We start from the raw sequence: 14,213 nt of genomic DNA on the forward strand, positions 1-14,213 counted from the left end.
CAGAAATGCATGTGGAAAATGATTATCAAAACACCGATACACTTACATCAATATCTAGAGAAGAGAAATCATCGCTTTTGAAGAATCAATTAACTTTGTTACAGACAGAAAAATTAAGCGAACAAGAAGAACAATCTATAACAGGTAAACAAAGCTCTAATAAAAGATCAAAATTTTAATTTCTATTATTAACAAGTCTTTTATGTTTCTCAGAACAGAATTCTAGTACGGTTATAGAGGAAGTAATTGATCAAACAATTACTACCGAACAGACAACAGAAGATTGCATAAATCATGAAGAAGATATTAAAATTATCACAAATACTCCCAAGAATGAAGAAATATTAAAACATGAAAACAGAGATAGTGATTGTCTTGAAAATATTTCAACAGTGGAACATGATTATATATTACAACAAAAATGTGTATTATCTAATGCGAATCAACAAGAACAACTACAACAATGTCATCATCAACTTACTAATTCTGAAGAATCATTTCAACGTGAGGATTGTACAGAATATGTAAATTTGTTAGTAAAAGCAGCAGATGCAACAAAACAAGAAAGAGATGATGAAGGAGAAAAATCTGATATTGCAAATACGGACATTAAAGCAGAAATAGATTCTCAGAACCAAAATGAAACTAGAAGAAGCAAACGTAAATTAGTCCGACGAAACATCGAAACAAAACGAGATTCTGACGAAGAAAATTATTTTGAAAATTTGAATTTAACTTCAAGATTGAAAAAATCTTTAGATCAATCGGAAAAAATTTTTTTTCTGTGTTATTTGTGTGACAAAGAGTTCTTATCGAAGAACATATTGAAAGAACATATGCATTCTCATGAAGAAGTTCGAAAAGCATTGTCTTTGAAAAAACTACCAGATACACCACAAAAGAATATTTACAATCTTGCAAAATCGCCTCCATCAGGTAAAAGATCGAACAAGTGTCCCTATTGTGGCAAACAATATATATATATAATTTCGTTTAGTAAACATTTAAAGAAACATGAAAGAGAGAAAGAAGAAGGAAAAGATGAATCAATGCCTTTAGAAATATCATTCCATGAAGATGAACACAGTTTAGATTTTGATGATTATGAAGATACACGACGATATTCAGATATTGAATATCGAAAAAAGGCCAAACAAAAAAAAGAAAACATTGCTAGGGAAATAGGAAGAGAAGGAATAGAAGAAGAGCAGGATCAAAATGTCCATAGAAAGGAAGATGAAAGGAATAAAACTAAAAGTATTATTAATAGCGATTGTGGAAACAATAACAATAACAATAACAAAAATAATGATCACAATGACAATGATGATGATGATAATGATGACTATGATAATCAAATGATAGAGAATCGTAATATTCGTGTAAAAACATTTACATGTGATAAATGTACAGAGAAATTTTATACGAAACGTAGTTTACGAAAACATACAATGTCGCATACTGCTCTTAAGTGCAGTATATGTGAAGAAGAATTTGATTCGCTAGAAAAATTAAGGAATCATCGAACAAAACATGTTATTGAAGGTGTGTTAACTGAACAAGAACTTGAAATGGATACAAAAAATTCGATCAATAATGAAGCAAATAATTATGAGACAATGGATAAAGAAAGTGAAGAAAAGAATTGTGGAATAGAAAATGAATCACTTTTGCCAGAAATTGAAAATAATACTTCAAAAAAAAACGACAGGTAGGTAAGAAATAAGATTTTATTGCAAAAGAATCATTTATGAATTCATATTATTCTGATAAAGTATCATGTTATTTAGAAGCATGGAGATTCATCATTCTGGAACCAACTATAATTGCAAGATGTGTTATCAACAATTTGCAACAAAGGATCTATTGCAGAAGCATATGGAACAACATGAACGTATAAAAACCTACAAATGTACACAATGTAATAAAATATTTGGTAATGAACTTACATTACGTAATCATCTTATAGCTACAAATCATAAAACTTTCCTTCATGGACAAGAATATGATCCTAATAAACGTATTAAAAGAGTTGCTGCGAAAGCTGCGCAAAAAATTATAGATAAAATTAAAACTGAAGATGGCTTAGAAGATTATGATGAAGAAGAAAATAACGATAGGATAAATCGTGCTCATTCTATAGATAATAACCGAAATAAGCGAGAAATTTTTTCGCAAAAGAGACATAATTATAAAAAAGAATTAGAATGTGCAAGTTGTAATAAAAAATGTAATTCAAAGCAATCATTAACAAAACATATGGAACAACATGTGAAAGATGAGCAACAACGAGGTATAAAATTGGAAAAACAAAAACAATCAATAGAAAAAAAAGAACGACAAAAGGATTGTTTTAATGAAGAAATAGATCATAGTGAAAACAGAGATGATTATGATTCAGATTTTGAAAGTGGTTTAGATTGGCCAATGGATAATCATGAATGCGCAAAATGTAAAAAACGATATAGCACGAAAAAATCATTGTTACGTCACCAATTGTTGCATGAAGAACCAAATTTCGAATGCGATATTTGTAACGTCAAATTCTACCGTAAAGACAAATTAAAAGCTCATTATGATAAATGTTCTGAGAAGAATCCCGATCAAGTAAGAAAATGTAATATTTGTGGAGATACTTTCGAAAACAATGAGATTTTGCGAGAACATAGAGCGAAACATGTTACGGAGGGTATTCTTACAGAGGAAGATTTAAGAGATATTGAACCGCGACCTGAGGAGAAAAAACCAGGTGAAAAAATTGGAAGGAAGAGAAGAACCGATATTGTAGGTTTGGAATGTACAGAATGTAACAAACAATATACATCAAGAAAAGGGCTTTTACGACATATTCAAGTTCATGAAGGAAAAAAGTATTTATGTGATATATGTCCAAAAAAATTTTATAGAAGGGAACATTTAAAAATACATGTAGCAAAACATAATATGATTAAACCATATAAATGTACACGTTGTACAAAGCGTTTCATTAAAGAAGAACAATTAACAAATCATTTATCAAAGCATGATCGAACATTTAAAAAAAATAAAGAAACTGATAGCTCAAAAAGATTTCTTTGCGAGATTTGTTCCAAAAGTTTCACACAATCGACAACATTAATTGCACATCTTAGAGCCCATAATGGCATAAAACCATATGTTTGCGAGGTTTGTTCACGACCGTTTACAACGAACGCTTATTTAAAAATGCATATGAGGACACATACCCAGGAACGACCATATATTTGTCAATATTGTTCACGAGCATTTGCTAGAGCTGATACTCTTGCTAATCATTTAACTTCACATACAGGCGAAGCTAAATATCATTGTAAATACTGTCCAAAGAATTTTCGCCGTCTTAAATCGCTCAAAGAACACGTTTTTATTCATACTGGTCAAAGACCTTATGCTTGTCCTACCTGTGACCGACGATTCAATAACAATGGAAGTCGTTATGCTCATAGTAAAAGATGTAAACAAAATTTTGTTCAAAATCAAAATCGTACTCAAGCATTAATCACACAAGTGCAACCAGCTCAAAATCAACAAAGAGTGCTACAACAAACCACACTTGGACAAGGACAAATAGTAAAGACTCAAAATATTAAAACGATTACTATTACTAGGCAACCTGAACCAGTTACTGCTCAACAAACAGTTATGCAACATCAGGAGATATTAATGCCTTTAATTCTCCCTCTTACAGTCACTCTTACCGATGTTGGTGAAGAAGTAATTTTACCAGAAGGAACCAAAATATTTACTACATCATAAATTAATACATAATTCTTTTGTGTATTTACTGAATTCTTTTTTCCATTACAAAAACAAAAATATTTCATAATCGTAAAAAAAAATATAAAGAACAAATTGAAAATGCAGAAATTGAACATGCTATTTTTGACTTTGTATTATATGTTATATATCTCTGTTTATATTTATGAGCTGTAGCTATTGTAAACTATTGGGATTGGATAAAATTGTTTAGAACATAAAAAATGTAAAATGAAAGAAAAAGAAAGAAAACAAAAAAAAAAATAATCAAATGAATACTTTTTTGATGAAAATAATTTGAAGTTTTCTTTCTGATTCAAATATGTTTCTAAACAATCATTTATTTTATTCATTCCAAGCAATTATTTTAAAAAAATAATTATTCTATGTCATATATTTCAAATCAGTTCATTTAAATTGTTTCCTGTATGCTGTGTGTATCTTTTTTCGGTTATTTCTGTTTGGAAAGCAATTATTATTGTGATTCATAAACATAAAAATACATATATGCATAAATATACACGCATATGTATGCACGCAGATATATTGAGTAATATCGTGTGAAAATATTTTATGAAATTCATTTATAAATTTATATTTTATTTAAAATAATTATTGAACGTTCTATTCAATTTAATGACAATTAATACTTTCAAACAATACGAACATATATAATATAATCAATAGTAAACTTTTGATTTTATTATAAATATATAATTTTTATATTGTTATAATAATAAATATTAAAAAAAAGAAAAAAATTATCGTAATTTAATAATTATTAAAACAACATTTAGTCTTAAAAAATTATATCTACTTCAAAACTGAAAATTATAAACTAATGTACAAACAAATTTGTTGCTTTTTATCTGTATATTGAACACGTTATTATCATTTTATTATAACATATAATTATGGTGTATATACCGATTGATCTTTAATATAAAGAAACCGTTATCCAAAGAATGTATTATACATTGTACGAAAAATTCAACATAATTTTTTACAAAATATGGATTTTTAATTACAAGAAAAAAGAAATTACAATTGTATACAAATTATGTGAATGTTAAAACTAATTGCATTTCTTGTGTAGCACGATATCGATAGAATGACCATCAATTTTATAATTAGATCTACAATGCATTTATTTAACCAGATTTTTCAATTTTAAGAATTTTGCGAAAAATTCATTATGATACTTTATGATACTTGTTATATTACCTATTATGTGAGTATATATATATTCAGAATAATACATTATATTAAAATTTGTAAAATAAAACTAAAAACTTACAAAAAAGAAATTATGTGCTATTACAGTGTATTATGTTTTACTTTCAATGGATACGGATATGTGATTTATGATTCATTTGTACATATACTTAAACACTGTGAATAAAATATATTCGTAATATCAAAATGATTATAATAGATTTTTATTTTAATGATAAATTCTATGATAAATTTTTGTCAAGTAACAAAGGTAAGTGTGATATAATATCTGATTTTAATTTACAATACAAATTATGTAAAATATTCTGTATTATTATTGTATTAGTTCAAATAAAATTTAAATAGCTTCAAAGAGAATATAATATGATGTAACTAGTTTTTCAGATGAAATAATTTTGTTATGAGATTTAATGTATAAAATATAAAAAAAATGTAAATAAACAGTTTCATATATTCCTTATTTTTCATATAGTAATAAGTTTATTATTATATAATAAATTTTACAAAATTTAAATTATATAATTATATATTAAATTTTTGATTAATGCATTAAAATTATGATTACATTTGATGAAAATATAATAGAAAATATTATAGAAAAATTATATTTCACTAAAACTATTCAATTTCTGTTTGAATCTATTTTTTTATATAATGTTATACATAATTTATATTTATAAATTGAATATTTTATATATATATTTTATATATAGAATATGTGTGCATATATATATAATTATAATAAAACCTAGTTCTAATAATATCCAAATAAAACTATGACTATGACTATAGATATAACTCGAAATAAGTTATTTAGACAAATTCCATTGTTCATTTTATATTAAACAAAAAAATATATTATCGAGAAATATATAAAGTATTAATATATTCATGAAATATTTTAGAAAATTGATTTTAGATATTAAAAAAAATACAAAAGTTAAAAGTTAATATAAAAAAATATTAGTTAAAACTTTTATTTGTTAATGAACTTTTCGAAATTTTCTAATAAACAATTAAATGAGCAATAAAACAAAATGACAAAATGAAATAATTTTATTTCGTTCAATTTTCATCTCACTAACGCAAACTTAAATTGTTTATAATTTAAGAAATAAACTTCATTTTTGTACATCATTTTTTGTATTTATTTTTATCTTTTTTAATTTTTCAAAAATATATTAACATTCTGTATATTTATTTTAATTAATAAATTATGAAAATACAAAAAATATTTTATGAAAAATTGTTTATTTTTAAGAAATTTTAAACCTGATATAAACATAACCGGATAAGAATTATAATAATCAAAAAACAAAATTATATTGTATGCGTATTTATATCATCAAATAAAGGTTAGATATAAGAATAGAATTATTGAGGTAAATATTTTGACACAGTCTATTTTTTTGACATAATTTAAAATCTCAAAAATATTGATATATCTAAAATCAATAAATATTTAAGATTTTGATTGGATTAAATGCAAATCTTACTGATCCATAATAATACAAAAAATCTAAAATAATTCTAAAGAGATTCAAACAAAAATTGATATATAAGAAAATCCATTAAAGTTTATTTTTTAAATTATAAATTATTTCATTTTGTATTAAATAAAGTAAGATGAAGAGAATATAAGCTTTTTGCATATCAATTTTATATTTAGAAATTATTCTTTAAATTTTTCATTTAGTTTTATAACAAACAATCTATATACATGAAATTTTTTTTTAATTTACAAAATATTAATATATTCATGAAACTTCTTTAGAGACTTGATTCTAAAGATCAAACAAATAAAAAGTTATACAAAAATAACTTCTTTATTAACTTACACAATTATAAGCAATTTAAGTTTGCATTAATTGAATTAAGATGAAGATATAATTAACTTATTTCCATCTAATAAATTTCAATTATTTATAGTTTAATAATAAATAACATTTATATCAAATAATACTTTTGAAGCAGCTTTTCATTTTTTTTGTTTAATATTATATTTAATTTATATTTTAATATATAACTTTTGTGTTTGTTTTGATTTGCAAAATTGATATTTCAAATCTTAAAGATGTTTCACGAATATAATAATATCTTGTATATTTTAAATAAGATAAGTATTAAAAAAAAAGTTACAAAAAACGCTAAATATAATTTCACACATGAAGAATACATATCAAGAAACAAGTCATTAATAACAAAAATGCAAGTGAAAAAAAAATAAATGTCATCAAATATTTGTTGTATAATATTGTTATTTGTTAGAACATCAAATATTCAATTATCGATTACCCATAAAACATTTATACCTGAGGTACCTAAATTTACACGACCTAGCATACCATGATCTCTTGTTTTAACGATGTATAAAAATAATAAAAATGTATGAAATAAATTGTTCCTACCCTAAAAATGAAAGAAAAAAATTAATATCAATTTACAAGTATTAAAATGAAAATAGTATTAAAGTATTAAAAAGAAAATAATGATAATAAATTTAATAAAATTTATTTACACGTTGTATTTCTTCATAATCACTAGGTGATGAATCCCCGGAATGTGCCAAATTATAATGTGGTGGATTTATAGATTGACATACTATGATAGGTCCCTTACTACGTGGTAAAGCCATTCCTGACCTAGCCATATATCTTGATGTAAATGGTCGTGCATCAGGTTGATCTAAAGGAGCTTCCAATTGCGTATCCATGTATGTCGAAATTAAGTGCATAATTATCTAAAAAAAATAATGAAATATTTATAATAAAAATAATATTGTATTGATTTTAATTACTTGTCTGAGTGTTATTTTATAATCTTTAAAAGAATTTATTTTACCACAGAATCAGTTGGTAAACTAGAATCCCATTCTTTGCCATTATGAGATCCTCCACCATTCCATTTAAATTCACTCATTGATCCTCCTTTAGCAAGAATTTTAATTCTCTTAATTAAATATTCTTGATTATTAGACAATTCTAAAAAAGGTACCAAAGTTGGTAAAGTAGGAATAGCAGATACTAAGAATGGTGCTTGTGCAAGTTTTCTTAATCTATGTAATCCCACATAACCTGGTTGAGAATCACTTAAACCATGACGAACTAATGCTAAACAAACATTATCAATTTCAGTTGCTACTCGTTCAATGACTGTTTTGCTAATCCACTGAAACAGTCAAATTTATATTTTTTATATATTACAAATATTTTGTTATATATTTTTTGTTATAATATAAATATCATGTTGAAATGTATTCAGCATCTAATTTACCATGCGAAGATTAGCTGTCCATTCATTTACTTTAATTGAATCAATTCTGTATTTCCTCCAAACATTTGATGCACCGAATATACCTCTAGATGAATTTCCTTCTTCAGCACCAGGACTAACTGATTTTAATTTATCTATGAAAAAGAAAAATAATATAATTTTTATTTTAAAGAAAAAAATTATTCATAATCTTACCTATAATTGGTGCTACTTGATATGCACATCTTCTCAACAATGGAGAAACTTCTCCAGGATTTCTAATTGCTGGATGCGACCAAAATGAACTAAGTAAATTAGAAGGCTGATCAATGTCTGTAGATAGAACATTTTTTTTTTGACGTGCTTTTTCTAAATAATTTTTTAATTCCTTCTCATTTTGAATTAAATCCTCATTAGTTAAATTCCCATTTGTTGAAATATTGAAAGGCTTATTAAAAGATCCATTAGGACTAGAAGCTGATCTTTGAGATGTAGGACTATCATATTTAAAAAATTGATTTGATGGTGAAAAATCCTCTTGAACATAAAATATATATATATTTCATAGAAATTCTCTAAATAATATTAGAATGGGAAAAAAAAATATTTCATACTAGATTCACTTAATCCTGTAGAACTAAGTGGGACCATTCTTCTGTTAAGACTTATACATGATAAATTTAATGGAATTATTGGTTCAGATATTTTTTGAGATAATGGTAATTCATTTTTAAAAAAAGGATCATCTTCTGATACACCCAATAGTCGTCTTTGTTTAGGACTTAATAGAATTGGTCGTAGAGAAAAGTTTGACCATGCATATCTTGTGATATGATATAGAGCATTTAATGCAAATATTGAGGCCAAACACCATTCAGCCCAACAGAATGGTTTATATGCTGCACCTCCATATAATCTAAAAAAATAATATATTAGTTTTATATATTTTTATATTGATAGAATAAATGATTGAAATATAAAAAAAATATTAATTGTTTACATATCGAAAACGAGAATTCCAAGTAAAGAACTATTGACAAAAAACCACGTAATACTGTTTCTTGCTTTATTTTGTGCTTGTTTTATATTGAGCGTTTGTTCAACTTGAGGTTTGGCACTCAGAATTCTATAAATTAAATTATATAAAATGACATATGAAACATAAAATAATTAATTTTCTAACCTCAATTCTTTTTTTTATTTTATATATTATATTACCTCGCATTAGGAGAAATACATCGCATAGAAGATTGAAAATTACTCATTTTTCTTACTATTTTTTTTTCTTTTTTCTTTTTTTGCTTTATTAATTTATTTATTTAAAGAATTATCTCAAAATCGTTTTGCCATTTTTAATCATATATCTTTTCATAAGCAAATAGTATGTTTGGCGCACTTTTCATAATAATGAAATGGAATGAAATACATAGTTTCAACTAATATAATATTTTAGCAATTAAATTATTAATTATATGTACATGTACAGAATATTAATATATTCATGAGATATTTTTGAAAGATCGATTCTAAAAAAAAAACAAACAAACACAAAAGTTATACAAAAATTTTGATTAAAGCTCATTTATTAAATTATAAATAATTAAAGATTATATTAAATGAAGTAAAATAAAATGATACAGTTTTATTTTTATCATATTAGCCGCTTTATTCTATTTTCTTCATCTAATACAAACTTTCATTACTTATAATTTAATAAATAAATTCTAGCTGATATTTTTGAATTTTCCTCTAGAATATGTCTCATGAATATATTAAAATCATATATATGGTATATATTTAGCTTATTAAAAAATTTATATGAAAAATTGTATATTATAAATGCACTTAATATTATCATGAACAATTTTTTTTTTAAACAATATTTATTAAACGATTCTGATAAAATTTTGTATTCAAAACGAATTTATTTCATACGATATTTTTGTAACATGAGATTTTGTACAAATACATAATTTTATCTATAAATAAGAGGTTATGAAAATTAAAAATAATAAAACATCTAATTTAATTTAATTTTGAATAATGCGCAAATATTTGATTAGAAATAACTGTATAATATTTCATACTATTATTTAATTAAAAAAAAAAATCAATGCATAAATTTTTGATAATTTTTTTTATGAAAGATTTTTATTTTTATTTTTTACAAAAAGTTATTTATTTAATATAAATTTGCTATATATTATTAATTTCTGAAAATAAAACTATTTGATTGACTATGAATTTGAAAAAAAAATGAAATTATAATTAATTAAAATAGATACAAATATTAATATATACATTAGTTTAAGATATAGATTCAGTTAATTTAATAAGAAGTTTATCTTTCGGCACATTATCACCTATTGAACATAGTATACTTTCAACAGTTCCATTTGTGGATGCTCTGACAATATGCTATAAATAAAATTAACTTTTAAATAAAAATATCTAAAATTATAATGATATTGAAATTAGTATAAACATACTTCCATCTTCATGGCATTAATCACAAGTAAAGCATCTCCAATTTTTACAGTATCTCCTTTTTCAACACATAACTTTTCTATAAAACCTGGTATAGGACTTAAAGCTCTGTATGGATTTAACTTAATCTGATTATTTGTAATATTGTGAAGAAATTTTGTAGGAGATATGTTAAATTGCCATTCATGATCCTATAAAAATTGAAGTTGAAATAAATAACTTTTTGAGCGATTTTTTAATTAAATCGATTTAATTAAAAACATATTAGAAAGAAAAAATATTAGCTTTAGTGAATAAATGTAATTTGTCATGAATTTTGATTATTCTTGCTTTAGTAATTGTTTCATCAATTTCTGTACATAATTCCAATGAATTTTCTTTTTCCTTTAATAAACCAGTTATTTTTCTCCAAGGACCAATTTGATTGATTCTCATAGAATAAATCTCAGGTTCGATGTACTTTACTTCAACTTTGATATCATCATCGTAAACTTTAAAACAAAAAGTTCGCATTAAAGTATGATTTAATCTTAAACCAATTTCAGTTGCAAAAGGATTGAAAGGATCAACAGTTGTAAAAGATGATTGTAAAGAATATCTATTTTCGTAAAATATCAAGGCAAGAGCAGCCTGAGCTGCAATATGAGTTGGCATTTGTAATTTTCGAAATAATTTTTGATAATGTTCTTCTATGAAGCCTGTATGTACTTCCCCTTGCCGAAAATTTGAATGAGAACATAAGTCTTTAATAAATTCTATATTAGTGTCGATTCCTGCTATCTAAAAATATATGTAAAAATTATTGTAAATAAATTAAATATTGTAAATTTTTAAATTAATTGCATATATATGCCTAATGAATTATATGTATATATATATATATATATATATATATATATATATATACGTATATATATGTATATATATATACATATATATATGTATATATATATACATATATATATGTATATATATATACATATATATATGTATATATATATACATATATATATGTATATATATGTATATATATATATGTATATATATGTATATATATATATATATATGTATATTTATCTTTTAATAATGAAAATATATATATAAAATATAATCACATGTTATCTAATCGAAATTATACTTACATTAAAATTATTTAATTTTGATTTAAGTATATTTAAAGCTTCTTCTCTATCTCTTCCCCAAACAATCAATTTTGCAATTAATGGGTCATAATGCACAGATATTTGATCTTTCTCGCGAACTCCAGTTTCTACTCTAATTGATTTATTTTTAATATCCGGAATTCTCATGTAAGATAATTTTCCTGCTCCTGGTAGAAAATTTTTTCTTGGATTCTGTAATTTATAATATATATATATTATATGTATATTATATTTATATATAATTAATTATAAAAAATAATTAAAAATAATAAGATTTAATTTAATAAATTATTTACAGAATTAATTAATTACAAAAAAAGTTAAAACTATTTTATTTTAAAGAAATATAAGAAACATAAATTTTATATAAAAAATTTTATATAAAAAATGTTTTGTAAATATTTTGTGATTTTAAAAAAATAATGTGATTACCTCAGCATAAATTCTTGCTTCAAAAGCATGTCCCTTAAAATTAATTTGTGCTTGTTTTAATGGAAGTTCTTCTCCTGCTGCTATTCGCAACTGCCATTCAACTAAATCCAGTCCTGTGATTAATTCTGTAATAGGATGTTCTACTTGAAGACGTGTATTCATTTCCATAAAATAAAAATTATTTGTATTACAATCCATTATAAATTCGACAGTGCCGGCACCAATATATCCCACAGTTTTTGCCACTTTAATTGCTATTGTGCCTAAATCTGATCTTAAATTTGCTGAAATTCCAGGCTAGATCATAACATTTTTTATATAATTTTATAGTTATTTTTATAGTTCTTAAATTAAATCATTATAATATATATTTTTAAGTTAATATTGTTAAAATTAAAAATTTAAATACATACTGCAGGTGCTTCTTCAATAATTTTTTGATATCTTCTTTGAATAGAACAATCTCTTTCAAACAAATGAACAATATTTCCATGTTTATCTGCAAAAACTTGTATTTCAATATGTCTTGGATTATTGATGTATTGTTCAAGTAAAATGGCTGAATCATTAAATGCGTTTTCACATTCAATCTTTGCACATTCCAAAGCTTCAATAAACTCCGATTCTTTCAAAACTATTCTCATTCCTTTGCCTCCTCCACCACATATAGCCTTTATCATTAAAGGAAAACCTATCTTTTTTGCTTTCAATAGTAAGATTTCATTAGATTGGTCTTTTCCATGATATCCTAAATTTATTAATAATATAATATTTTATTTAATATAATATATAAAATTGTATATTATATAAGCTTATACTTAACATTAATTATACCTGCTATAACAGGAATTCCAGCTTTTGTCATTATATTCTTTGAAGTACTTTTAATTCCCATATTTTTAATTGCATTTGCTGGAGGACCAATAAATATAATATTTTCTTTTTGACAAAATTCTGCAAATTCTGCGTTTTCTGAAAGAAATCCATATCCAGGATGTATTGCTTGGCATTTTGATTTCTTTGCTATAGATATAATTTTGTCCTGTCTTAAATAACTTTGACTTGGAGGAGCAGGACCAATATAATATGCTTCATCTGCTTGTTCAACATGTAAAGAATCTTTATCCACATTACTATATACTGCTACAGTTTGTATTCCTAATCTTTTAGCAGTTTTTATTACACGACATGCAATCTCTCCTCTATTTGCAATTAAAATCTATAATATGACAGAGAACTTTACAAATTAAATTAGTTTTCAAAATTATGAATTAAAATATTAGTTTCTACTTTGTTGAATCTGCCAGTTGTAATCTTCGAAGTATGTAAATTATTTATATGTGAAATTATTCTACTGCACCTATTAATAACAATATATAATTAGTTAATTTTATGCAAACAAATATAAAATTTAATCTTATATGAAATTTTTTTATAATTTACTTACTGTAAAATTGACATTTTTTCCACTAGATACATGATTCATATATAGTGAAAACGATAGCAATATATAATAATAATATATAATAATATAGATTTTAGAAATTTAGATTTTATATTATATAATTTTAAGATTTTAAAATTTTCCAGCAGTTTCTATATGCAATATCAATAGTTTCTAAGAAGATTTCTTTATAAGAAGATTATACACAACACATACATACGCGCGTGTGAACACACAAAGTATATTATTATCATATAGATAGATAATAGTATAAATATAATAAATCTTAAAAATATTTAGATATTAGTTAAACTTTGACTTCTATATCATATTTAAGAAAATAATATATAAAAACAAAATAAAACAATAAGAAATATATATATTGTATATAATATATATTCTAATATATATATATATATCTACAT

The 14,213-nt window shown here is 23.7% G+C and overlaps 2 protein-coding genes across 2 annotated transcripts; both read right to left on the reverse strand.

The window, feature by feature from the left end:
• Positions 1–6,991: 6,991 nt before the first annotated feature.
• Positions 6,992–9,695, reverse strand: LOC726869 (transmembrane protein 209). The gene is made up of 8 exons (XM_001122585.5): positions 9,481–9,695; positions 9,263–9,388; positions 8,877–9,178; positions 8,479–8,799; positions 8,284–8,417; positions 7,852–8,178; positions 7,529–7,750; positions 6,992–7,419 (listed from the first exon to the last, which is right to left on the reverse strand). The coding sequence occupies exons 1-8, from the start codon at positions 9,525–9,527 to the stop codon at positions 7,291–7,293; spliced, it is 1,608 nt and encodes a 535-aa protein (XP_001122585.3). The 5' UTR covers positions 9,528–9,695; the 3' UTR covers positions 6,992–7,290.
• A 699-nt stretch (positions 9,696–10,394) lies between these two features.
• Positions 10,395–13,991, reverse strand: LOC413233 (methylcrotonoyl-CoA carboxylase subunit alpha, mitochondrial). Its single transcript, XM_026439529.1, has 9 exons — positions 13,792–13,991; positions 13,635–13,704; positions 13,179–13,563; positions 12,758–13,092; positions 12,345–12,641; positions 11,892–12,104; positions 11,035–11,529; positions 10,752–10,940; positions 10,395–10,680 (listed from the first exon to the last, which is right to left on the reverse strand). Exons 1-9 carry the CDS (start codon positions 13,821–13,823, stop codon positions 10,570–10,572), a joined length of 2,127 nt encoding a protein of 708 aa, XP_026295314.1. The 5' UTR covers positions 13,824–13,991; the 3' UTR covers positions 10,395–10,569.
• Between the last annotated feature and the right edge of the window lie 222 nt (positions 13,992–14,213).

This window comes from Apis mellifera, linkage group LG3 (assembly GCF_003254395.2).
Source record: "Apis mellifera strain DH4 linkage group LG3, Amel_HAv3.1, whole genome shotgun sequence".
In the NCBI taxonomy this organism is placed as follows: Eukaryota; Metazoa; Arthropoda; class Insecta; order Hymenoptera; family Apidae; genus Apis; species Apis mellifera.

Excerpts from the sequence above, each read along its gene's own strand:
- LOC726869 (XM_001122585.5), bottom strand. The coding sequence starts at position 9,527 with ATGAGTAATTTTCAATCTTCTATGCGATGTATTTCTCCTAATGCGAG. Across the intron at positions 9,179-9,262 it reads GGAATTCTCGTTTTCGATAT|ATTATATGGAGGTGCAGCAT; the intron begins GTAAACAATTAA and ends TTATTTTTTTAG. Across the intron at positions 7,420-7,528 it reads ATTATGAAGAAATACAACGT|GGTAGGAACAATTTATTTCA; the intron begins GTAAATAAATTT and ends TTTCATTTTTAG.
- LOC413233 (XM_026439529.1), bottom strand. The coding sequence starts at position 13,823 with ATGTATCTAGTGGAAAAAATGTCAATTTTACA. Across the intron at positions 12,105-12,344 it reads AAGCAAGAATTTATGCTGAG|AATCCAAGAAAAAATTTTCT; the intron begins GTAATCACATTA and ends TATAAATTACAG. Across the intron at positions 10,681-10,751 it reads TTAATGCCATGAAGATGGAA|CATATTGTCAGAGCATCCAC; the intron begins GTATGTTTATAC and ends TTTTATTTATAG.